This window comes from Vulpes vulpes, chromosome 11 (genome assembly GCF_048418805.1).
Source record: "Vulpes vulpes isolate BD-2025 chromosome 11, VulVul3, whole genome shotgun sequence".
In the NCBI taxonomy this organism is placed as follows: Eukaryota; Metazoa; Chordata; class Mammalia; order Carnivora; family Canidae; genus Vulpes; species Vulpes vulpes.
The window spans coordinates 77,910,397-77,934,957 of NC_132790.1; the positions used below are offsets into that span (position 1 = coordinate 77,910,397).

The window sequence follows — 24,561 nt, forward strand, 5'->3', positions numbered from 1 at the left end:
CCCGGGATCGAGTCCTGCATTGGGCTCCTTGCTTGGAGCTTGCTTTTCCCTCTGCCTGTGTCTCTGCCTCTTTCTCGGTGTCTCTCATGAATAAATAAATAGAATCTTTAAAAAGAAATTTGGAGTTCTTCACACTCACTGTGGGTTAAGGACATTTCAAATGCTCGATAGCCACATGTGATTGGTGGCAGTCTAACATATGCTCCGCTATGATTCATGTGCATTCTCCTACTTGACGTTTCTTGAAAGTGGGGACCGTGTTGTGACAGTTCTGTCCTTCTCCCTAGCTGTTGGGGAGTGTGAATTGGGTCGAGGGCCTGTCTGGCAGAGTGACCGTGTTTAGTGGGACTTGCAGTGCCTGGAGTCTGGTCACAGCTCGGCTTCTCACCAGCTGTGTGGTCTGGTTGGGTCTCTTAGTGCCACTTGTAGAGTGAAGCCATTGGACTGGGATCTCCGGGGGCCCTTCTGGTCCTGACATGATTGCATCGAGCCATGGATCTGGGCGGGGATGGTGTCGGGGACCCCGGTATCTACCTTGGCATCGCTAGCAAGTGAGAGCTGCTCTGGGAAAGGGCACGGATGGCCACACCTGTGGTTTGCCATCTCCAGCTCTGACCGAGACGTGGCATGTTTATCTGGTCTCTTGGGTCCTGGACTGTGAAAATTCTCTACCTGCCTCCCTGGCACCTACTCCCTCATCCAGCATTTACAAGAACCTGCAGGCACCAGGGCTGTTCCTGCTTGGAAGGGCAGAGGTGGACAGGGCAGGTGCCAGCCCTTAGGAAGCTCATCTTTTGGAGGGCGGGTTGGGCCAGAGGGAGCCCCTGCCATTTCCTGAAGCCTCACAAGGCTTTTTTCTTGCACAGGCTCAGCTGGAAGCTCAGAAAGCCACACAGGACTTCCAGAGGGCCACAGAGGTGCTCCGTGCCGCCAAGGAAACCATCTCCCTGGCTGAGCAGCGGCTGCTGGAGGATGACAAGCGACAGTTCGACTCCGCCTGGCAAGAGATGCTGAATCACGCCACCCAGAGGGTATGAGTCACAGCTGTGTGCGCCTGTACAGGGTGGGCCTGGTTTTCAAGCATGCGTCTGTCTGCAGGTGCCTGCGTGCGTGTGGGCATCTGCACCGGGTGCCCTCCCTCCCTTTCGTGGGTGGGGTATGAGAGCATCCTTCATGCTTCTCCTCATCCTTGTGACCTGGACTACCCCCTGGTCCTGATGAGCTCTGTGTGCCCTGGTTCCCCCACGCAGAGGAAACAGACTTCCCAGGCTTGTTGCCTAGAAACGCTGTCTGAAAGTCACAGGTTGTCTCTCCGTGGGGGGTCTCTGCTGGCCTGGTACTCAGCCATACTCAGAGTGACAGTCCCCCAGTAACGGGCCTAGCTGTTCCTTCCCTGTGTCAGTGGAGGTTTGTCTGGTTCAGATCATCCCTGAAGGTCTTGACTGTGGATTGGGCTTCCTGGAGGGACCAGGGCCCATTCCCACTAAGTTGCAAGGGGAATAGCTGAGTTTAGAATTCCAGGTAGAAGACTGATTAATGGCCCCAAATCACGTGGGGCCTGGACTTGGGATGTGTGCGCTGCTGGCAGAAGGGTGGGGGCCATGATAGATGAGACCAGAATTCAGTGGGCACAGGCCTGACCTTCGGGTTGGGCTGGGCTTTGAGCAGCCAGCATGGGAACAGGAAGTGGGCTGTGTATGATCTTTACCCTGATTTGACTTGTAGGTTTTATGCCATTATTGTTTGGCTTTTTACCAGCTCCCATGACCTGTTCTCTGACCACGTAGCTCAGAATCAAGATAGCTACTTGGCTCAGTTGGAATTGTTACCTCTACCTAACTCCACTGGGTTTTCTAGGAGTCACACAGAATAGTCTTGATTCCCCCACCCCCCCCCCCGCCTTCTCCAGGCAGATTTGCTGCAAGGTGAGTGGGAAAGCTGACACGTGGCTCCAGCAGCTCCAACCACGGCCTTAGATAGAGGGGTGACGTAGAGGGGGCTGCAACCCCCCTGGTCTTGCCACCTGTGGGGCTAGAATAGAAGTCAGCAGTTAATGCCAGCAGCCTCTCTCTCTTCACTGTCGCCTGCCACAGTGGCTCAAGTCATAGGGGATCTGATAACTAAAGATGGTCTTGTGCTTCCCTAAATAGCCTGACACACAAATGACTTCTAGTCAGGCCTTTGTACCACCTTCCCCTGAAGCCCAAGATACCTGGCCTGGCTTTGTGTGGCTTTGGGCCTCCTGCCCCCTAGTGGACGTGTGATGCTCAGAGAGACAAACGGGCTGGAATAGCTTTTCTGGGTCAGCCAGCGAGAAACCAAAGGAGAAGTTGGAAATTTACAAGCCACAGTCTGACAGATGTGGAAAGGACCAAAAAAAAAAAAAAAAAAAAAAAAAAAAGAAAAAAAAAAAAGAAAACAAAAAAGCTCCTTCCAAGAAATTAGGTAAAGGTCTCCTTTTCCTTTTTGTCCTCCCTCCACCCCAATTGGAGATCTAAATCAGCCTTAAGAAATCATTTCAGAAACTATTTAATCTGTGTTTTTTTTTTTTTTAAAGATTTTATTTATTCATGAGAGACAGACAGGCAGGCAGAGGGAGAAGCAGGCTCCATGGGAAGCCTGATGTGGGACTTGATCCCAGGACTCCAGGATCACGCCCTGAGCCAACGGTAGGCGCTAAACTGCTGAGCCACCCAGGGATCCCCTAATCTGTTCTTTAGAAAGGAACAAATAATCTGTTCTTTAAAAAGGAACAAATATATTTATTTATTTATGCCTTTTTTTTTTTTTTAATTTCTTTTGGAAGTCCTGGGGCTCTAGGGTGGATGGTGAGTGGTTGATCAAGAAGAGGCGTCCCTGGGACTTCCACATTGCACAGCTCCCGGGAGTGCTGTTCATACTGTTGTCTTTGAGAGTGCTATTTGGGGTTGTGCGGTGTACAACTTGTGAGGCTTTACAAGATGGCCCCAGGCCTCCTGAGGTCACACGGGCTCCTCAGGGCCTGGGGACGGTCTTCTGATGTGTGTCCTCACTGAAGCCACTGGAGGCTTCTTGGTTATGGGGATAACCACTGCAGACTAGCAGGTGTTCTGGGTCACAGGCTGGGTTTCCTACCCTAGGGCTGCTCTTCTCTTCCCCAGGTTCCTTCATCATTGCATAGGTTTGAACTGCTGAGGGAGAAGGAAAGTTCGAAACTGACACTAGCTAGAGACAAAGCTGGTGACAGCCCTCTCCAACCACGTCCTGCATTATTGAGAAACAGCCTAGAAAGGGGCATGCTGAACTTGATGGATGGTGCAAACCCTCCTTTTTAGGTTGACTGTGATCTCCTTTGGGATTTAGCATTTCCCCAGACAAGGCTCATGTTGCATGCTCCCCAAACCTCATGGGGTTGGCACACTTGACCTGTGGATTGCTGGTTGCTGAGGACAGTGAGGGGTACAGACTGTGCCTCCTGCCTTGTCTGATTTCTGGATGCCCCAGGAAGCCCACTTCTTCAGAAGAAGGGAGCTAGTTTCATCTCACCCTCTTTTCCCCCCAAAAAAGTATCACTTAATGGTTTGGTCAGAGGTCCAGAGCTCAGGAAGGTCCGGGCTGTTTTGAGGAAGTGGCGGTGGTTTGGGCTGCGTGTGCCCTCCCCCTGGGCACTGTGGAGGAGCACTGCAGCAAGTACCCTTGTTCTTGCCCAGGCCATCAGTCTGTCTGCTTTGTTCCCTTCAGACTTCTTATTCTGATGTTGGGCAGCCACACCCTGAAGGCAAGGCTGAAGCCAGCATTCTAGGAAACTGTAAGCAATGCCAGGAGTCCCAGTATTCTCTTAGGCCACACGTTATGCCACCCACAGGGACAAAGGGACGATTGTCTGCTCGGTGCTGGGGTCAAGAAGGGCCTTAGGAGCCACAGTAGGTGAGGCAGAGTGGTCGAGCCTGCACTTGAAGGGCCTCCAGGGGATGCAGGGCCTGGGGTCCCTGCTGCTCACTACTTGAGGGCTTGGGCAGCAGAGGCCCCTCCAGCTTCGGCCGTTTTGGCCTTGAAGCAGTGACTTTATGGGAAAGTGACTGCTTTTCATCAAGTGGGAAAGGAGACCTGGCATCTGAGGGGACAGGAACTGGCTTCTCAGAGACCTGTCAAAAGAGAGCAGATAGAGGAAAAAGCAACTGCAACTTAGAAATGGGGAGACATTAACGGTTGGTGAAAGGGCAGCAGGTGGCCTCTGGAGAGGAGAGGAGAGGACACTGAGCCCACCTCGAGTCCTAGGTGGTTTGCGTGTGTGGAGACTGCCTGGGTGCAGGGACGCCAGGCCTGCCGGTGGCACACGCAGAGCTGTCGAGGCCAGCTTCCCTGACACTGCTGCGTGTGTGCCACCTGCCTCCTGCACGGCGATGAGAAGCCATTTCCATGGGTCCCCTCACCCAGGGGTGCAGCAGAATCTGAAAAGCTTCTGAACCAGCTGCCTGAGGTTCTGAGGAGACCCTGAAGCCGCCTCCCTGGGGGAGAGGAGGGCCCTGACCTCTGCTCTGGGATGTCAAGGGTGGTGGAGCAAATGGGAACACCCTGGGGTTTGCACAGCCGTTGGGGAAGCCAGAACACAAGGCTGTGAGGAGCCACGCCAGGTAGACATCTTGCACCAGGAGGTGTCCAGCCGACGCCTGTTCAGGCCCAGCTCTTGGAGCTCGACTGCGTGCTGCCGTGAGCGGGGTCCCTAGGACTCTGGGACCCAGCTGCCTGCCTGCCCTGGGCCTTACGGAGGGGCAGGCTGGCTCTCCCAGACCCGCACTTCTCTGTCCTGCTGACTAGGAGGAGGGGCAGCGACCCACCCCTCGGGTGCTGGTTCTGGCCACTAGGGTCAACTAGCCTCAGACCTCGGCATCGGGCCCCGGGTGGGTGGTTGGTTCCCGGGCCTTTGGGACAGGCCGTGAGGTAGACACACCTAGAGGTGACCATGGCCAGCAAGCCCCCTCCAGGATAGGGTTCTCAGGCATCCTGAGGGAGTCTGTGTCTGATCCTGTTGGGTGGTATGTCCTTCGGGAGCCCCCCGGCTCCAGGGGAGGGGGTGGGAAGCTGATTGCTGCCTGTCTTCCTTTGTCCTGCGTGCTCATCACGTCGGGGCTGGCAGATGGGGTGTTGGGATGTGGGTGCAGGAAGGGACTGCAGCCTGTGCTAATAAGGCCTGTGCTTTCAGCCAGCTGTGCTTCCCTCCCTTCACATCCTTCACCCCAGCTGCCCACCCGGAGAGCCTACTCAAGTGCCCCCTCTGAGCTGCTGCGGCCCTCCTGCCAGCCCAGATCCTGTGCTGTCTTGAGTGGCAGCCACTGCTGCGGGCACATCTATACCTGTTAGGCTGCTCCGGGCACACTGTAGGCGCTCAAGTAGTATGTGTACCTCTGGGTGCACGGTGATGCTGGTTCAAAAGCAAAGCCCGTTGAGGAGATGGGGGCAGCAGTTCTGTGCAGAGATTGGAGTCTGGACCAGGTAGTATCAGCCCAGGCTTGGGAGGAGGGCAGGAGTGGCCCCCGGGAGGCCCAGGGCAATGGCGGTGTTTACCCCCGCTCTGAGTGGCCCTTGCCCATCTGGTGGCTCCACCCAGCCTGTGGCCACCTTGAGGCCCTGAGGGACTTCCTTGTTGGTCCTTCTGTGGCTTGCCGGCGCTTGATGTGGCTTGGCCTTCCTAGCAGAGCCCCTTTACTGTGCCGCCCAGCCCTCCCTTTGCCCATCATTGCTCCTGCCTAGGCGATGCTGGGCTTCAGATGGCGGGGGGAGGGGGGGGAAGTGGGGGGGGGTCCTCAGTTACCATGCAACCAAGGTAGCATGCTTGGTGTGGCTTTCTCCCTGGAGGCGGAAAGAGGATTTGGGGGTGAACGGGGCTCCCTCTGGGGGTTGCATGTTTGTAGGGGTGCAGATTGGGCTGGGAGACAGCCAAAGTGGCCTGAAGTAGGGGACAGTGACACACACGCTGCCCCCTCGGTCTTCACTGGCAATGTTGCCAAGTGCTCAGAGCTTCCTGTGTTTAATTTCAGACAGACTTTGCTGCTTTTTGCAGACCAGAGGCTGAGATAGACGAGGGCCTGTGTGCAGCTTCTTGTGGGGACCCTTCCTGTTCGTAGCCACGAATCACAGCCTTTATGAATCGCTCTATTTAAAATGCTTTCACACCACTCCTTAAAGAGAAGTCTGGTATCATGTCCAATGGTAACGCAGCTGTTCTCCACCAATATGAGTCTTCATCTGTCTCATAAACTTGGGGTTTCGGGTTTTTGTGAAGGTCATGTTGGCAAATCCTTAATGCTTAAGCTTCAGGACAAGACTGAAGAGTTGCTGCTGTTTCCCTTAGTGTCCAAGTATGGGATGGTTTTTTGTGCCCTTCATTTCAAAACTGTGAAGTCTTTGGTGTCTGAAGCAGAGGGGAAGGGTTTCTTAGCCCTGGGCTTGGTCGAGAAGTCATTTTAGCAAGCATGTCGCCTCATGGCAGCCTAGATCAATTCCCTCGTACTTCTCTTCTCTGAATGGTTTTAATTCTGTTAAATTAAGAGTATCTCAAGCATTGAAGCCTTTGCTAAGATATGTATGTTCTTAAAAGGTACAAGTGTAACCGATAAACATAAAACGTTGAACATAGTTCTTTAACTCCCTAATTAAGGAAGAAACTAGTAAGATGTTATATTTCAAAGGAGAAGCTCGTGTATAGAAAATCAGGAATGCTGAAATGAGATTGTAAACTTGCGGAATGGGTCAGTATTTACGGGGCAATCAGTCATGAAATCCATCTCCATGGGATGCAGTTCATCTTCATTTCTAGGGTCAGAATCATCTGTAGTACTGTCTGTTTTATACAGCAGGCTTTGTTCTGCTGCTTTCTTTATGTAACGGACGAAAGGACCATCATTTTCATGCATCAAGGGATGCCCCTTTCAGCGGCCTTGTTTTTGACCATCGACAACCCCTGATTGTTTGTTGTTAAATGATTTTTATCCACAGGCTCAACGAGACATCGCCACTAGAATTTCCTGCCAGAATGCTGACTGGTCCCCTGGTCTCATGCATGTCTGTGACCCCCAGAATCTGATCTGGATGACCTGATATTCATTTGTGTAAATGTGAAGGTTGCCCCTTCTGGATCCCGGATTCTTTTGTGTCCCTGGCTGATGCAGGATATTTGGGAAAGGGCCAACCAGCTGACGTGGCGATCGCCTTGCCATTCTGACGCGGTCGTGCCCAGTGGTGCTAGGTCTCCCTGTTCCTGGATGTCCCTGTGGTGCCGTTGGCCTATTTGCGTGCCTGACACCCCCCGTGCCAAGCCAAGGGCCGAGGAGCCCACATCGGCTGTTTAGGGCCGGGAGGCCTGAGCAGCATGAGGTGGACATCGATTAAATCAGAGAATGCTTCATTTCTCTGTGATTTTTGCTTTTCCTTTTGTTACTCAGGCAAGGCCACGGCCAGTCTGGCTGTTTCATCTCGCCTGACCAGACTTTCCAAAACAGGTTAACAGAGAAAAGTGGTCCTCTTCTGTTTGGGATTTAGTTGAATCTTAGTTTGTCCACAGATTTCCTCTTAAAAAAAAAAAAATGATAGAAGAAATACCCCAACAAGGGACTATCTGGCCAGGCTGACGTCTGCTGTCGTTTGAAGGTCATGGAGGCGGAGCAGACCAAGACGAGGAGCGAGCTGGTGCACAAGGAGACAGCGGCCCGGTACAACGCGGCCATGGGCCGCATGCGGCAGCTGGAGAAGAAACTCAAGAGAGCCATCAACAAGTCCAAGTGAGTCGGGCGCATGGGCCCTGGGGCCGGGGGCGAGTGTCCTTCTCTTGCGCATCTTCTCCACCTTTTGTGTGCCGCACACTCAGGGACCCGCCTCATCAGAGCCCCCCACGTTCTCAGTAACCCCCAGAGGCAGGAAGTGACCAGCCGTGACTGACCTGGGAGACACAGAAAAAGGAATTTTAAAAGCAAGCCATTGCGTGGCTCGTTGGCTGGAGGCCGGGGCTGGGCTTTGGGACACTCCGTGCTGCTGGCTCTGGTGGGCGGCGTGGGCGAGCGTTGTCCTTGACTTTACCTGTCAGCATCATGGGGATGAGCTGTGTGCACAGCACACATTCTCTCTGGACCCGGATCTGATGAAATGGTGCAAGACTGGCTTTAATGGAGGTTTTTGCAAGCTTTTTTCACTGCTGCTGTATATTTTTATATAGGAATGATGTTGGGGACAAGCCCCCTGCTTCACTTATAGTTGCTGGGCCTCCAAGCCAAAGAGCTTCCCAGGGAGTGAACAGCTCAAGAATAAAGCACTGTCTACTCTTAACGCTTGACACCAAAGTTCCAAAAAAGAGCCAGGGTCTTTTGACCCAGAACCTGGGGGCTAGTAGAATGTTGGCCTTTGTCCTCTCTCTTGCCCATGACCTGGCTGGGTCTGCAGACTGACACTCATGGACAGAATGCAAGAGGACCTCTCTGAGCCTCCATCCTTTTGGTGAGGGAGGAATAATGCTTCTCCCTTCTCCAGTGACCCCAGCAGAGGAGGGTGTGTGTTGAGGCAGTCCCTTCTCCAGCCTTGTCTATTTTTTTTTTAAGATATTATTTATTCGACAGAGAGCAAGTGAGAGAGCAAGAGCAAGCGAGAGTGTACAAGTAGGCAGAGAGGGAGGGAGGGGAGAAGCAGGCTCCCCACCGAGCAGGGAGCCTGACATGGGTGTCCATCCCAGGATCCTGGGATCATGACCTGAGCCAAAGGCAGAGGCTTAACTGACTGAGCCACCCAGGCAACCCCAGCCTTGTCTATTCTTTACTCTGAAGGAGACAGCCTCCTCCTCAGGAGAAGGGGCTCTGGGCTTCCTTAGCTGCTGGGCACGCCCTGGATGGTCCTGAAGAGCCTCCTACAGAGGAAAGTGAATCAAGGTTTAAGGGCCCCAGGATGAGTGTTCACATGTGTGGGTCCCATAGGTCTTGAGTGGGCCCTTTGGCCAGCTCTGACTGGCACCGGTGTCCATCTACGAGTATCATCTTCATCTCCTGGCCTTGTCAGAGTTGACGAAATCCTGGACAGTTGGCCTGCCAGCCCTAGCTTGTGGTGTCTGTTGGGGTCGTCGTATTCTCACCCTCACTGTTTTGTGTCTTCCACAGGCCTTATTTTGAACTCAAGGCAAAGTACTACGTGCAGCTTGAGGTATGTGTGGCGTTCTTTGGCTTTGCTGTTGACTTTTCTGCACTCAAAGCCCCACTTTTATGTGGTAGTGGACTTTCTACTGGCATATTGGTATAAGAGGCGAATGGAGAGAGAAACACATTCTTTACTGAGTTTTCAGGCCTCAAATGGCCTTGGTTGGGTCTTCAGTGGCCTCTGTAGTGCTCTGAATCTGCCGCCCAGCCACTTTCTGTACTGTCCCCGGGCAGTGGCTCCTAGGGCTCCTAGGACCAGTGTCGTCATCACCCGGGAAGTGCAGGTTCCTAAGCCCCACCCCAGACACAGACTGCAGGTGGAGCCCAGCCATCTGTGTTTTAAAAAGGCCTCCAGGGGATTCTAATGCAAGTTCGAGAACCCCAGTACGAGGGACCAAATGACCAGAAAGTGGGACTGGTGTGAGTTAGACACCCCTTACTGTTTCTCTGGGGGCTTTATTCCGCCAGTGGTAGTTTCTGGTTCTTAGCTCGAGTTTGTCACCTGGTGGGGACTGCTGTTTTATCTGGTGTGTGGATAGCTAGATGAGAGAAATCAGGCCATCGGTCACATCTTGGGTAATTTTGGAGTAGAGTGACGGGCAGAAAATGGGCTTGAACCTGTCATTCAAAAGCCTCTCCAGGCCGGGAGTGGCTGCCTCCACTTACTGAGCCTCCTCTTCTCCTGAGCAGCAACTGAAGAAGACTGTGGATGACCTGCAGGCCAAACTGGCCCTGGCGAAAGGCGAGTACAAGACGGCCCTGAAGAACCTGGAGATGATCTCAGACGAGATCCACGAGCGGCGGCGCTCCAGCGCCATGGGGCCCCGGGGCTGCGGCGTGGGGGCCGAGGGCAGCAGCACGTCGGTGGAGGACCTGTCAGGGAGCAAGCCTGAGCCAGATGCTGTTTCCGGTGAGTTGGGGGCTCATGCGCAAGGGTGAGATGCCGCCGTAGCTTGTGTGGTCTGCTTCCAGAGCTGTCTCGCCTGTATGGAAGCGCCTCAGAGTTGGCAGGCCGGAGACTTGGCTCTTTCTCACGGCTTCCCACATTTTGCGGGACACCGTATTCATCGAGGTGCTACTGAGTGTTCTCAGAGTCAGGCATCTGTGGTGGATGAGTTTGGAAAACGTGACACTTTCACGCTCTCTGACATTCAGAGTATGTGTTAGAACATTCAGGGCTCTGAGCAGTACTGCAGGAAGGGAGAGTTGCCTAATAGGCCCCCGTGCACTTTGATTTGATTCAAATCCTGGTTCCCCTGTAGTACATGATGTGGGCAAGGGCTCAACTCTGTTTCTTTACCTGTAAAGTAGGGAGTATGAGTACCTGGTATCCACTGTGTAGAAGGGAGGTTGGGATTAAATGAAATAATGTCGGCACCCAGAAAGTCTGAAAATGGTGGCCCTCACTGGTATCGAACCATGGAGACCTTTTTTCCCCCAGGGCGACCCCGTGGGAAACTGATCGACAAATTTGGTGTGCTCCCCACTTTTATCATTTTACTTTTTTCACCATGATAAGTATACTCTTGAATTCCCATCCCCTATTTCCTCCATCCCTCTGCCCCCTCCCCTCTGGTAACCATCAATTCTCTGTAGTTAAGTCTGTTTCTTTTTTTTTTTTTTCTTTGCTCATTTATTTCTTAAATTCCACATCTGAGTGAATCATACGGTATTTGTCTTTGACTGATTTCGCTTAGCATTATACCCTTTTGCTCCATCCATGCCATTGCCAGTGGCAAGATTTCAATCTTTTTGATGGCTGAGTAATATTCTACACCCACCCCCCATCCATTGGTGTAGACACTTGGGCTACTGATACCTTGGCTATTGTAAGTAAATAATGCTGCTATAAACATAGGGGTGCATGTATCCCTTTGAATTAGTTTTTGTATTTTTCTGGGTAAATACCCAGTACTGCACTTCCTGAATCATAGGATAGTTGTATTTTTAACTTTTTGAGGAAACTCCAGACTGTTTTCCAAAGGCTGTGCCAGTTTGCATTCCCACAACAGTGCAGGAGGGTTCCTTTTTCTCCACATCCTCACCAACACCTGTTTTCTTGTGTTTTTTATTTTAGCTATTCTGACAGGTGTGAGGTGATATCTCATTGTGGTTTTGATTTGCTTTTCCCTGATGATGAGTGATGTTGATCTTTAGGTGTCTGTTGGCCATCTGGATGCCTTTGGAGAGATGATGTCTGTGCATGTCTTCTGCCCATTTCCTAACTGGATTATTTGGGTTTTTTTGGGTGTGGGTTGACTTGTATAAATTCCCTTAATATTGGATATGTTTTCCTTCACTGTGCAGAAGCTCTTTGACGTAGTCCCAATAGTTTATTGCTTTCATTTTCCTTGCCTCAGGAGGCCTATCTCAAAAACTGCTACGACTGATGTCAGAGACATTATTGCCTGTGTTCTTCTCTAGGGTTTTTATGGTTTCAGGTCTCACATTTAGGTCTTTAATCTATTTTTAGTTTATTTTTGCATATGGTGAAAGAAAATAGTCCAGTTTTCCCTTTAGATTAAGAAAACTTCCAGCACTGTCTTTGCACACTTCCTTCCGTTTTCTGTGGAATAATCCTTATTGGTGCTCTCAAGGAGGTCCTTCTTCGGGAGTTTTAAAATTCAGTAAACAAATGTTTAAGCCAGGTCCAACGGAAAGGAAAATCTGATCATCAGTAATGTGTGAGGTACTCTACTACGCATCTTCTCATATGGAGGAGAACATGAAGCTCAGAGAGGCTGAGGAAGGCTACACAGCAATTAGTGGAGACAGGATCTGAGTTCAGATATGAGCCTGTTTTCTGAGCTCAGCATTTCAGTAATTTTCATTTATGGTAGTCCTCTAGGGGATGCTACTGCTGTATTCCGCCCCCCCCCCCCCCCCCCCCAACCACTGCTGTTTTTAAAGATAGGGAGGAGGGAAAAAGAGAATAGGAAAGGTCTAAAAAGCAGGATTGTATGCAGGCTGAGGGGAAAACAGTGAAAGGTGAATGTGGCTTTCAAACCACAAGAATGATCTGTCCTCTGAAACTTGGTTATTCTGATCCACAAAATGAGGCCCAAGTTTAGAGCATTTTAAAGGAATTTTGTCCTTTTGCAGCAAATGGTGATACACTCTGTCTTTTATGTGATCAGAAGCTGCCTGGAAGATCACAGAATCCCAACAGTTACTCCACACAGGACCATTTCTTTTTGTAGCTCCTGCTTCTGCTGCATGGGAGCAGCTGTTACGGCTGACTGGCTTTGTTTAGTGTGCATCACAAAGGGCCACTCTCTTTCTGTACATGTGGATCTACCTGGGGACCTGGGGCGGAGAAAAGCCCCTGTTCTGGGGCAGATTCATCCTCCACCTTTAGGTAGTGTATTGAAGTAGTCGACACTGACTTCTAGGGCAGAAGTTAGGAGGTTATTTTAAGGACACGGGATATCCATGGGGTCCAACTGCTTCCCTTTGAAGTTGGCAGTCTGGCCATGCAGGCTTGGGAGGGTCAGGGTCCTTTTCTTAGGTGCCCACGGTGGCAAGGATTCTGTGGTCCCCAGGCCGCATCCAGCTGCCAGCCAGCAGTGCACACATCTAGAGGGGTTTCAGGAACTAGGTTGTTCTCCGTCAGAACCTACGACTGGTATTGTCTCTCCTCCTAGTGGCCTCCGAGGCCTTTGAAGATGATAACTGCAGCAACTTCGTGTCTGAAGATGACTCGGAAACCCAGTCTGTATCCAGCTTTAGTTCAGGGCCAACAAGCCCATCTGAGATGCCTGACCAGTTCCCTGCAGTCGTGAGGCCTGGCAGCTTGGATCTGCCCAGCCCTGTGTCTCTGTCAGAGTTTGGGATGATGTTCCCGGTATTGGGCCCTCGCAGTGAATGCAGTGGAGCCTCATCCCCCGAATGTGAGGTAGAACGAGGTGAGTGACCACCCTCTCAGCAGTAGTGCCTTTGCCAGATGCCTCGCTGCCTCGGGAGCCAGCTTTCCGTGCTGCTCTAGACCTTTGCCAGGTCTCGGCACTCCGGTGCTGCATCCCTGGACCCCTGTGAATGTGCATTGTGTTGACCACAGAGATGCTGGCTGCTGTTTTGGGGGGGCTCTGCTTGGCTCTGCTTCCGAACACTTCCTCAAAGTGCAGCTTGGGTTCTGTCTTCGCTAATAGCCCTCTTGACAAGCATGTGCTAGAGGTTTGTTTCCTGGCTGTTAGGGTCTGACCAATCCTCTCTAAAGATAAGGGATATATAAAATGCCTTGACCAGTAAAAGCAATATGTAGTCATGTGATGGAGAATGCTCTGTGACAGGCACAGTTGGACAACCCTGGGAGATTCTGGAGGGCTGAGTTGCCTTGGGCTCAGGTGGTTCTTGGAATTGTCAGTATGTACTTAATCTCCTTTACATCTCTCTAGGAGACAGGGCAGAAGGAGCAGAGAATAAAACAAGCGACAAAGCCAACAACAATCGAGGTCTCAGCAACAGCAATGGCAAGAGCCAAAGCAACACCTCCCGCGAGGGCCAGGCCTTGGAGAACAGGATGAAGCAGCTCTCTCTCCAGTGCTCAAAAGGAAGAGATGGGATTATTGCTGACATAAAAATGGTGCAGATTGGCTGATCCATCCGAAGCCCTGGCCCAAGTGCATAGCAGTATTTATACACGAAGCTGTATGGAGAACATTGTGCCAATAATCATTTAATATATGCCAAATCTTAAGCGTTTACTGTAACTGCACTAATGAAGTTGTGACCTTGAGGGCTGAAGAGTTTCCTTCTGGGAAGAGCTCTTGGGCTGGTTTTTCAGAGTGGAGGCGTTGTTGCAGTGGACTGTGACCAGGGTCACAGCCTCTGTGGAATATTACCTGTAACAGTGTTATGGAAGCAATAACTAGTTCCTGTGAAAGAACCCGAGCCAGGAAAGGGGCTGGGAAGCTGAGCCAAACCGGGGTCGACAGCTTGCTTCTCTTTCCCTTCTCTTATCCTCAGATTGGGAAAATGGAGATGTTCTCTCCTTTATATCCCAGGGGATCTAAATGAACGCACACAAGAATGAAAATCAGAACACCCCTTTTTGACCCAGCGAAGGCTTACAAAAATTCCAAGAACACGATTCATTTTCATCACCTCTGGTATTCAGAAGGGGCTTTTTAAAAAAAGCGTATAGACTGGGATACCCATTAGAACCATTTTCTATAAAGGTTACCATGAACTGCACTTTTTTTGGGGGGGGGGGAAAGGTGAATGCCAACATGGGGATGGGAGGGATGGAGGGTAGCAGGGACATACCATAGGTGGTGATTTGTGGCTGTGGGGGAGAAGAGTCTATAGCATAAACCTTATCCTACCAGCCAAGGGACTTAACTCTTAAGAGAAGTGCATGTAAAGAATGGTTGCCATTGTTTATATCTAGATTTGACAAGGTGTCAATTTCTCTGTAGGTTGTGACTTTAAAAAATTATTTAAGGGTAATGCTGCATTAGTATTTCTTAGAGGGAACTGTTTCTTTAAAGATAGGAAAGGGAGTAGGCATGTGTTGGCACAGGCTGTTAAATAGAAGCAATGAAGTCTGTTATGCTAATAGTATGTGTTAAGATTGCTTTTCTTTCATGTTTTCATGGTTACATATATTTAGAGCACTGTATTTTATTTGTCCTTTTGTTTAAAAAAATAGGATTTCTAAAAGAAGAGCAACCCCATTTCAAGTTGTCTGTTAATTCTGATACAACTTGTATATTTTAGTCATTTGTAAATCTCTTCATACTGTAGTGTTTTCTCCTTTTTTAACGACTGATACAGTATCCTAATTACAAGGTTATTTTGTACTTGTCTTAATTCCTTGAGTGTAATAAAAATGGCCTAAGAAAATGTTTACTTTTCTGTGTCTTCAAATAAACCCTCAATCTTCCATTCTAGGCAACCTTCTTGCCACAAGGAAGAACATGGAATGCAGTGGTCAACTGTCTTAATTTCCACTTAAGGTCCTGCATCCTACTAATCAAGGTTTGAGTTAGAATTCTGCTGCTGCTACTAAAGCTGGGCAGTAAGGAGACACAGCATTAGGAAAATGAAGACAAGGTGATTATGTAGGAATGCTTCCCAACCTCTGCTGCACTGGAATCTCTGGGGAAGCTTAAAGAATACTGTTGCTCTCTGCTATTATAACTCTAGAGCCCAGTATAATTAATTTGGGGTACACTTGCATACTGAACTTTTTTAAGATTTTATTTATGATAGATATAGAAGCAGAGACACAGGAGGAGGGAGAAGCAGGCTCCCTGCCGGGAGCCCGACATGGGACTAGATCCTGGGACTCCAGGATCGCGCCCTGGGCCAAAGGCAGGCGCTAAACCGCTGAGCCACCCAGGGATCCCCGCATACTGAACTTTTTAAGCTTCCCCAGCTGATTCTAGTGTGTATCTAGTTGACATTTTTTTTTCCTATCTTGGTCCAGCCAAAACTGATCTTATAGTAGAGCTCCAGGTAGGGTGGTACAGATGAATTCAGTATTAAATTGTTCATATGCAGGTCTCCATTAAAGGTTCTAATTGTATGTTTAAATTTTTCTTTAAAGGGTCATAGAAAATTAATCCACCTAAAATTGAAACCAAGTATTTACCAAAGTGGAATCAGTATTCTGAATATAAAACAGGCCTGTTGAAGCCTGTCATGTAAATAATGAGTTTTTAGATGGAACATACTAGATGAAGCCCTTTAAAAATCTCTAGGTTAAACTATGCAGTTTCTGTAAGTATAAAGATTTTATTTCAATTAAAGATAGTAGAAATACAAAATAAGTTGTGATAATTATAAAGTAGAGACGATGAAAAATTCCACCTTATTTTCAGATGTTTAAAATTCTGAGCATTTCTCTGATGGATTTCTATGTAAACTGGGAATTTATACATGGCAGTGGTATCTTGGCAGTTTCTCTAAATACAACCTCAATGAACATATTTTTCAATTGTATCTTCAGTGTTACCATAAGAGCAATTTTTAAAAGACAAACTAAATTGTAGTATCTTCAGAGTCTCAGATCACTACCTTCATTCAGCCTGGTAAAAAATAATTGCAATCATGAATATATCTGTTCTCTTTACAGGAGTTAATGGGAAACAGGTACCTAAGTTCAACAACCTTCATTGTTGACTAAGTTTTAAAATATTTCTTAAAGCTTTATTCTTTCATGACACCTGGGCAACAAACATCAAAAATCATAACACAATTAAAATCTGTTACGGTGACATGATTCATTTGGTAATTAGCTGCCCAAGATGTACAGTAGAGTCACAACACAAGCAGGTTTAACTTACAACATGCTCTGCCAAAAGACAAATCTAAATATTTCAGAATATTATACCAGCCTACTGTTCCACCCAGTGAGGGGTACGTCATGTCCCTCATCTGGTCTCCGTTCTCTTTTAGCAAAAGCATCACGGAGTGCTGAGTCTAGCCTTTAATCCTCCACAGTTTATGCAATGTGGCCCCTGAATGCAAACCAACTCCTTATACACACAAAACCATGTAAACAGTACTTCTGCGTGATTTAGAGTAATTCTGACTATATATAATTCTAAACACAGTGACCTGAGCACCAGATCCCACTGTAACATTTTTAGAACATTCTGTTCTGTTTGTGTCCTGACAATTTCTGTTCTTATTCGAAGAGCTGATGTTGGTAAGTATAAAAATCCAGTAAATGCCGAAAGCTGCATCACTGAAGTTGTGTTGTCTTGATGGGGATAATACTATTGAAGTCCAAGAAAAAAGGTCCTTCTTGTTTAGGCAAAAAAGTACTAGGAATGATATTATAGATCCCAGCAGGTATATTTTCTAATTCCAAGTAGCAAAACCCACACCTATATGCAGAGGGGGGAAAAATGAGAACAAAGTTTACAGAAGATGATGCCACAAAAAGTAAAGTATAAATTAGATACAGTTAAAATGAAAACATTTACCTATAGTCACCACTAGATTTCCTCTGAAAGCCATGGGGACCGGGATCTCCCACCATGGACACCGTTACAACCTCAAATCCAACACTATATTGCCTAGCAATAAAAAGAAACAATTACTGTTATTAAGTAGTCTCAAATACACACCTAAAATGCAGATATATATGCTTTCTAAAGTTTTAGGAGGAGGAAACCCCTCTGAAACACATGCTATTTTTACTTTAATTCTACAAGACATCATTTATATTTTTAAATTGAAGATTAGCATTAAACTTACTTTAGAAGAAACTGTATTTTTACCACAGGCTCTGAGAGAATACTGCTAAATTTAAATGAAAAAAAAAACTGTCTTTGCAGAAAAAGTGGAAGGAGAAAGCCCTGAAAAATCTGAATCTACAGAAGTAATTAGCATATTACAGTAGACATGACATTCCAAATCAGGGAAAGGAAGAATTATTTAAATGGTGATGAGGTGACAAATTAAGAAAAAAGAACTTAAATTGTTATAAAAATACCATTCTATATAGATACCACAAAAAGAACTAGAAAAAAAATACGGTAAAAATTTGATATTGGGGTATGATTTCATGCCTATAGCAAAACAAACCTGAACTTACTTTAAAATGAAAATTTTTCTCTGTGAAAAAAAAAATTATGATCTGGGAAAAATACTTGTAAAAATGTGATACAGATCCTTATTCATGCTATATTATAGTTAAGAAAACCATGACAATTCCAAGAGAAAAATGGGTAAAAGATGTGAATAGCCAAAGACACACATTATCAAATACTTCAGTCTATGTACAAATTGACTACAAAAGAACAACCAGATACCTTATTTCACCTATCAAACTAGAAAAATAGCTTAACTGTATCTAAAGGATTATTAGTTTTTGAAATAGTTTGTAAAGAGGCAAAATTAAGCCTAGTTTGTTAGTACTAATTTTATTGTTTAAACCTTTTTAAGAAATGAAACACAATGTACATACAATATACAGCCTAAATAACTTGTGAACACATGGGTTATCACTACCTAGATCAACCCCTCGGCACCATAGAAGTCCCCGTATGTGCCTTTCTCATTACAGCTCCTGTCCCCACACAGCTAACATTTAACACTTTCTTGTCCTTAAAAAAAAATATATATTGACATACAATGTTATATTAGTTTCAGGTGTGTACAAATTATCTGACAGTTCTCTACTTCATGCTCCCCCAGTGAGTGTAGTAACCTAGTAACCATACGTCGCATTATTGACTATATTCTCTGTTGTACTTTTCATCCTTCTGACTTATTTTATGCAGTTTGTACCTCTTAATCCCCTTCACCTATTTCACTTACTCCCCAACGTTCTTGCTTTTATATGATCTGACAACTTAAGTGTGCATCTTTATATAATAGTTTCATTTTGCCTGCTCATCACTTTATAGAAGTGGAATCGTACAGTTGATGTTGTGTATGGCTTCTGCTCAGCATTGTTTTTAAGACTTATCCATCATGCTGTGGGTAGTTACTTATTTTAATTGTTGTGCAGGACTCTATGACTCAATGCCACTGACGAACACTTGGGTTGTTACAACGGTTTATTAGTCATCTTGGATTGTTCCTCTTATGACACACCTAGTCGAGCTTTTATTTTTTAAATTGCTGACTTTTTTTTTTTAAACAAACGTTGCATATTTACAACCAATGTGTCTTAAATTTTTCTTTATCCTGAAGTCATTAAGATATTTTCTTTATTAGTAACCCAACTACAAGAGGTTTTTAGACTTGCCTTTTTGGTGCATGGGATATTCAATTATTGAAGCACATTCATTCATCAGACTACCCTTTCTCCACTCCTGCAATGCCATGTTTCTCATTAATCAAGTGCCCGTATGTGCATAGGTGTGTTTCAAAACCCTATCCTACTAAACTCATTTTTAAAGATACTAAGAAAGTTACTTAATCACAAACCTTGGTCCTCTTAGCTCAATCAGTAATGGCCCAGTCTTTTCTATATGGAATTGGTAGATGGGGTTATTTTTGTGAGTTTCTTGGAAATTTCCACATCCTCCAGCACTCTGGCCACTCCACTTTCCATTAATCTAATAAAACAAAGTTTTTGTATTAACAAACTTCCCATTCTCCAATTCTACTTTAAAGACTTTAAAAAGGGAATGATGTCACCAAGATGGCAATAAAAGTTCCTCCTGCTTTGTTTCCCTTCACGAGTATAGCTAATAGCAATTCAAGAAGAGGATACGACTGAGAAAATCCTCAACATGGGAATGAGGCAGAAGCAGCCTCTGTACCACAGAGACCATGACAGATTGTATTAGAAGGAAAAGAAAAGTAGCTACATGTTGACTGCATTGTCTCCAGGCCAGCACAGCACCGAGTGGAGAGGTCTTCCCTGAGCTGCTCATTCTTCCAGAGGACAAACCAGCTACCCCCCCCCCCCCCCCAAGACTTGTGGGCTTGCTTTGCAGAAGCCCCTACCCTGACCTCACATAATGAGGATTGCAGGGGAATCTGGGGCAGAGAAGGGGGTGGGGTTTGCACCAACCCCCTCGGCATGGACCGCAGCAGACTGAATTCATACCTGTGGTGCCCAAGTAGTAATCCCAACCAGTGGCTTTGCTTATCTGCAGAACCAAGTTCAGAACACGCTCTGACCAGGGAACTTGGTGGGGTACAGACCTGCCTGATTCGGACACTCAAATGAGTTTTGCCAGCCTTATAGCTTGGATTGCCTACACACAGACAAGGAGCTGAGTCAGCCCCAACTGCTATGGAGAGTGCCTTCCAGCCCCATCTGACCAGAAGGGGGTCAACTACTGGCTGCTGTGCACGCTAGTGGTGCTTTAGCCAAGAGGCAGGCAGAACCAACAGTTTGCAGAGTAAAGCCAGTGGCCCTGTTTGGTTTCGGAATTTAGGGTGTAGGCGGGCTTGTGTTAAGACAACAAAGAGATGCTTCTCCTGCTGAGCCCAGGCAGGGCATCTGATTTGTGGGCCCACTCATAACTGAATACAGCCTTCAGCCTGTCTGACCAGGGAACCTAACGAGAGCATGTGGGAAGCTGCATAACCTAAATGCCCTGCTGATAGCACTTTTAACAACGAGCATGGCTTGTGGGTTTGCCCCATCTGCAGAGCAAAACCAGTGGTCTCACCTGATTAGGAAATTCAGTTCAAGTCCCCACACAATGAGCTGCATTATTCCTGGGTCCTGTCCTATTGCCCCACCAACACAGGGAAACGAATTCATAGCTCCACCTACTACTGACTACAGTACCATGTCCTGACCGTGTAGTAAGCCTGACCAGAGAATCTAAGCCACTATGCAGCCTGTTCTAGCCTCATTTGGGTAGGGGCCAAGCTAGCAGTCATACTCAACTATTCTCAGCTAGTGACCCAACCATCATCCCATCCTTAGAATTCTAACAGTTACCTTGCCCAAAAACAGACCATCACGGCAGGTCCCCCATCTGCCCAAGGACAACACCAGCAGACACACCCAGAAACCCAAACTAAGCTAACTAGTGGAAAACTGTCCCTTGCCACAGCAAAGCTGAAAAGTCTGGTAAAGGAGCCTGATTACCCAAATGTACAGATTTACAAACATAAAAATCAAGGATCACAAAAAATCAGGTAAATACAATATCACCAAAAAACCAAATACTACTCCACTAACCCTATAAAAATGGAGATCTATGAACTGTCACACAAGGAAGGCAGAACAATCCTTAAGGAAGCTTAATGAAGTATAACTGACATCCCCAGAGATTCAAGGATGGTTCAACATATGCTTATCAGTCCAGTGTGGTATGTCACAACAGACCAAATGAAAAGAATCTTAAAATCATCTCAACAAATGCAGAAAAAGCATCTGGCAAAATTCGACATCCATTCATGATAAAACTCTTCCCTAAGAAATGAGGCACAGAAGGAACATATTTCAACGTAATAAAGGCCACATGTGACAAGCTCATAGTTAACATCATACACAATGATGAAAGGTTGAAAGCTTCTTCTCTCAGATCAGGAACAAGACAAGGAAGTCCACTTTCACCACTCCTATCCTAGCTAATGCAATCACACAAGAAAGAGAAAATGTATCAGAACTGGAAAGTAAAAAAAAAAAGGAAATGGAAAGTCAGAAGTAAAATTGTCTCTATTTAGAGACGACATGATTTTATATATAGAAAAACCTAAAGAGACTAAAAAAAAAAACTGTTAGATCTAATCAACAAATGCAATACAGTAGCATTTCTATGTTAATGAATTTTCTGAAAAAACCAATCCCATTTATAGTAACATCAAAAACAATAAGATACTTAGGAATAATATAAGGGGGTAAAAGGGCTGTCATCTCAAAACTATTATTACACACTAATAAAAGAAATTGAAGGTAACAGAATAAGTGGAAAGGTGTCCCATGTTCATGTACCAAAACAGTTAATACTGTTAAAATGTCAATACACCAAAAGCCATCTATAAATTAAGTCCAATCCCTATCAGGATTCCAATGACTTTTTTTAAAAACACAAGTAGAAAAAACACTCTTAAAATTTACATAAAACCACAGAAGACCCTGAGTAGCCAAAGAAATCCTGAGAAAGAAAAAGCAGTAGATAACACACTTCCTGATTTCAAGCTATACTCATCAAAACAATACGACACAGTATAAAATCAGACATATAAACAAACAGAATAAAGAGCCCAGCAATAAATCAATTAATTAATATTTGACAAGGGAGCCAAAAATTCTCCCTCAAATTTCCCTCTACACATCTAGCCCACCCTGCAAAAACAGTCTCTCAGTCTACTATAAAGATTCATCTACATGATGAACCCTTCCCTAATGACTAAAGTTTGCATAATCTTCTTTCTTTGAACTTTATTTCTTTCCACAGAATCACTATATGTTGTTCAGTGAAGATCTTGTATTCCAACCCAGATTGGAGACCACTTACATTTCCTTTGTATTACTGTCAAGTCCAGAACGTTTTTATTTTGTAAAATATTGTTAAATGTGAAGAATAAAATAAGAAAAGGAGAAAAAGGCAAAGAATTCAAAGAGTTCTCTGAGATTATATGACCCAGAGAAAGGATTCTCTTACCTGTTTTGATAAGGTGTACGGTGAAGGAATCTTTGAAAAAGTAAAGCTGCAGGCTGAATATACCTAGATTGAAAAAAAAATTTATTGTACTGATAAAGTTTATACTTATAAAAACAGCAAAGTGATAAAAGAATATACTGGAAGACTGAAAAATCAGTTGGCACATATAAAAGTCATTATTCTGTACACAGGTTTAGTGAACTGGGAATTGAGTAGCTAGGGTTCTTGTCCTGGCTTTCTCTGCTACTATGTATGACTCAGGGCAAACTCCCTAGGCCTTGATTTCTGCATTGAAGGAATAAAGGGGTAGAAGCAGTACCCCAATATCCCTAAAAATCTATTCTCATCGAGCTTCCTTACTGATGTATTGGGAAAAAACCCTACGCGGAACAAAATTACAATAACCTTCCTCCCTCCCCCAAACCCACCAACCAAACAAAAAAATCTGCGCAGCTATGTGAGAGCAGTATGTTTACAGGCAACTGATTTCCTTTCACTAAGTTCAAAGTTGTGTTTTTTAAGTCAAATTATTACAAAGGCGAAAGGAGTTCTTAACTGCTTGCTCTGAAAACTATGATGTTTTTTCAGTATAACATTCAAAATAAAAACATTACTTTTCAAAGCATTACTTTCTGCAAGAAGTATCATAATTTAATACTGAATTGATAAACATACAAACATTTACAGAGATCAATTTTCAGATATAAGTTTTTTCTATACCTAATCTCACTTATGAAGCAGAGCACATTATATACTTTGTACTCTTATATTCTGCTGCTGTATGTTGGTTTGTTTACTCACCCGGACAGTATAATGGATTGTATTCTGTTTTTCATACTGAGAAACCACTAATGTAAAGGTATGGGTCCCAGGTGTGGTCAGCTTTATCTTAGTCAAATAATGAGGGCTGTTAATTCGAATGCCATCAATGTATGGAGGCGGGTCACCTACAAATAAGTAGGTTTACAGAAAAGGACACTAAATTTAGTTCCTGTAGTTTTTAAATCTAAAGTATTATTGTTCATGATAGGAAAAAAATTAAATGGATGGACATCCCTCCCCCCTTGATTCTATCTTTAAAATATAACAGTCCTAAAAATTTCAACTTAAAACTTTATAATTAAACAATTTAAAATTTTAAGTAATCTCTAATAAATAAATGCAATCTTTTGGAATACATTCAATGAGGTATAAGATAATTCCTATTAGCTTATGTTACATTTTCTCCAACAGAGGATTTTAAAGTAGACTGGTTTTTTTAATTTTGGGGAAATTTTTTTAGACACAAAGAGGGATATAAAAATATATCTAAACACCCCACCATTCAGAACTAAATTAACAATTTTTTGGGTCATTTTAGCTTCTTTATAAAACAAAGTCCCTTTTAAACACTACCCTTAGTCTTATTCTGCTTCACTCTGATGGATTAATGGGCATCTTTTCAGACTTTAACACACACACATTCCTAAAAACAAAGGTTATTTCTACGGGCATAGAGCTAAAAAAAAAAAAAAAAAGGATAGCACATGTCTTATTTTAAACCTTTCATTTTTCACTCAACATGTTTAAGATTCATGTTGTTCTATATAGAGATGGTTTATTCCTTTTAACACTGCCTGTATAATATTCTATCATATAAATATGATTTATTTATACCCCCATTAGTTATACAATCTGACAGATATTTCTAATATTTTTCTATCACAAACAATGCTACCTGATATATTCTCTGATGTCTCATCAAAGTCAATACAATAAAATCTTTTCATGCATGTTAATTACTATATGTCATTTAATAAAGTCAGTGCTGTATCACTTAGCTTACTTAGGAATACTGAATATTTATAATGTAATCGATTGGAAAAACTAAACGTTTTAGTATTTCAAACAGATAATAGGTCTCTAATGTTTAGAGTGGTGTGATCCAGTATGAAGAGAAAAAGAAGGGGGGCATATCTGTGATTTTGGACAAGGTTTCTAACCTGCGTCTCAGTTTACTCTGGTAAATGGGGAATGATGTAAGAGTGTTTTTTAAATTCACCTCAGAGTGTTATGATGAAAATAAAACTATAAACCAAAACTATTTTTTTCTTGAAAAGGCAGTATCATTATATGTGACAGCATTGTTTTTTTTAAAAAAAAAAATCCAAATAAAAAGGGTAACAGAAATATTTTTTTTTTAAAATTTTTATTTATTTATGATAGTCACAGAGAGAGAGAGATAGAGACAGAGTCACAGGCAGAGGGAGAAGCAGGCTCCATGCACCGGGAGCCCGACGTGGGATTCGATCCTGGGTCTCCAGGATCGCGCCCTGGGCCAAAGGCAGGCGCCAAACCGCTGCGTCACCCAGGGATCCCCAGAAATATTTTTG

At 45.2% G+C, this 24,561-nt stretch overlaps 2 protein-coding genes across 10 annotated transcripts in view; one reads left to right on the forward strand and one right to left on the reverse strand.

The window, feature by feature from the left end:
• Window positions 1-14,996, forward strand: part of SH3BP5 (SH3 domain binding protein 5) — a 111,285-nt gene extending 96,289 nt beyond the window's left edge. For all 8 annotated transcript variants that reach the window (XM_072726819.1, XM_072726818.1, XM_072726822.1 and 5 more), the window contains 6 exons: window positions 867-1,031; window positions 7,627-7,757; window positions 9,117-9,159; window positions 9,843-10,062; window positions 12,797-13,057; window positions 13,547-14,996. In XM_072726819.1, coding sequence (XP_072582920.1) covers window positions 1,008-1,031; window positions 7,627-7,757; window positions 9,117-9,159; window positions 9,843-10,062; window positions 12,797-13,057; window positions 13,547-13,749 — 882 coding nt within the window. In that variant the 5' untranslated portion in view covers window positions 867-1,007 and the 3' untranslated portion in view covers window positions 13,750-14,996. The remainder of the gene's footprint in view (window positions 1-866; window positions 1,032-7,626; window positions 7,758-9,116; window positions 9,160-9,842; window positions 10,063-12,796; window positions 13,058-13,546) is intronic.
• An 874-nt stretch (window positions 14,997-15,870) lies between these two features.
• Window positions 15,871-24,561, reverse strand: part of CAPN7 (calpain 7) — a 41,681-nt gene continuing 32,990 nt past the window's right edge. The window contains exons 17-21 of one of the 2 annotated variants that reach the window (XM_026015489.2): window positions 22,991-23,136; window positions 22,190-22,252; window positions 19,041-19,171; window positions 17,087-17,179; window positions 15,871-16,987 (exon numbers count right to left, since the gene is read on the reverse strand). In XM_026015489.2, the coding sequence (XP_025871274.1) occupies window positions 16,843-16,987; window positions 17,087-17,179; window positions 19,041-19,171; window positions 22,190-22,252; window positions 22,991-23,136 (578 nt within the window). In that variant the 3' untranslated portion in view covers window positions 15,871-16,842. The remainder of the gene's footprint in view (window positions 16,988-17,086; window positions 17,180-19,040; window positions 19,172-22,189; window positions 22,253-22,990; window positions 23,137-24,561) is intronic. The other variant, XM_072726811.1, reaches the window with a different exon arrangement.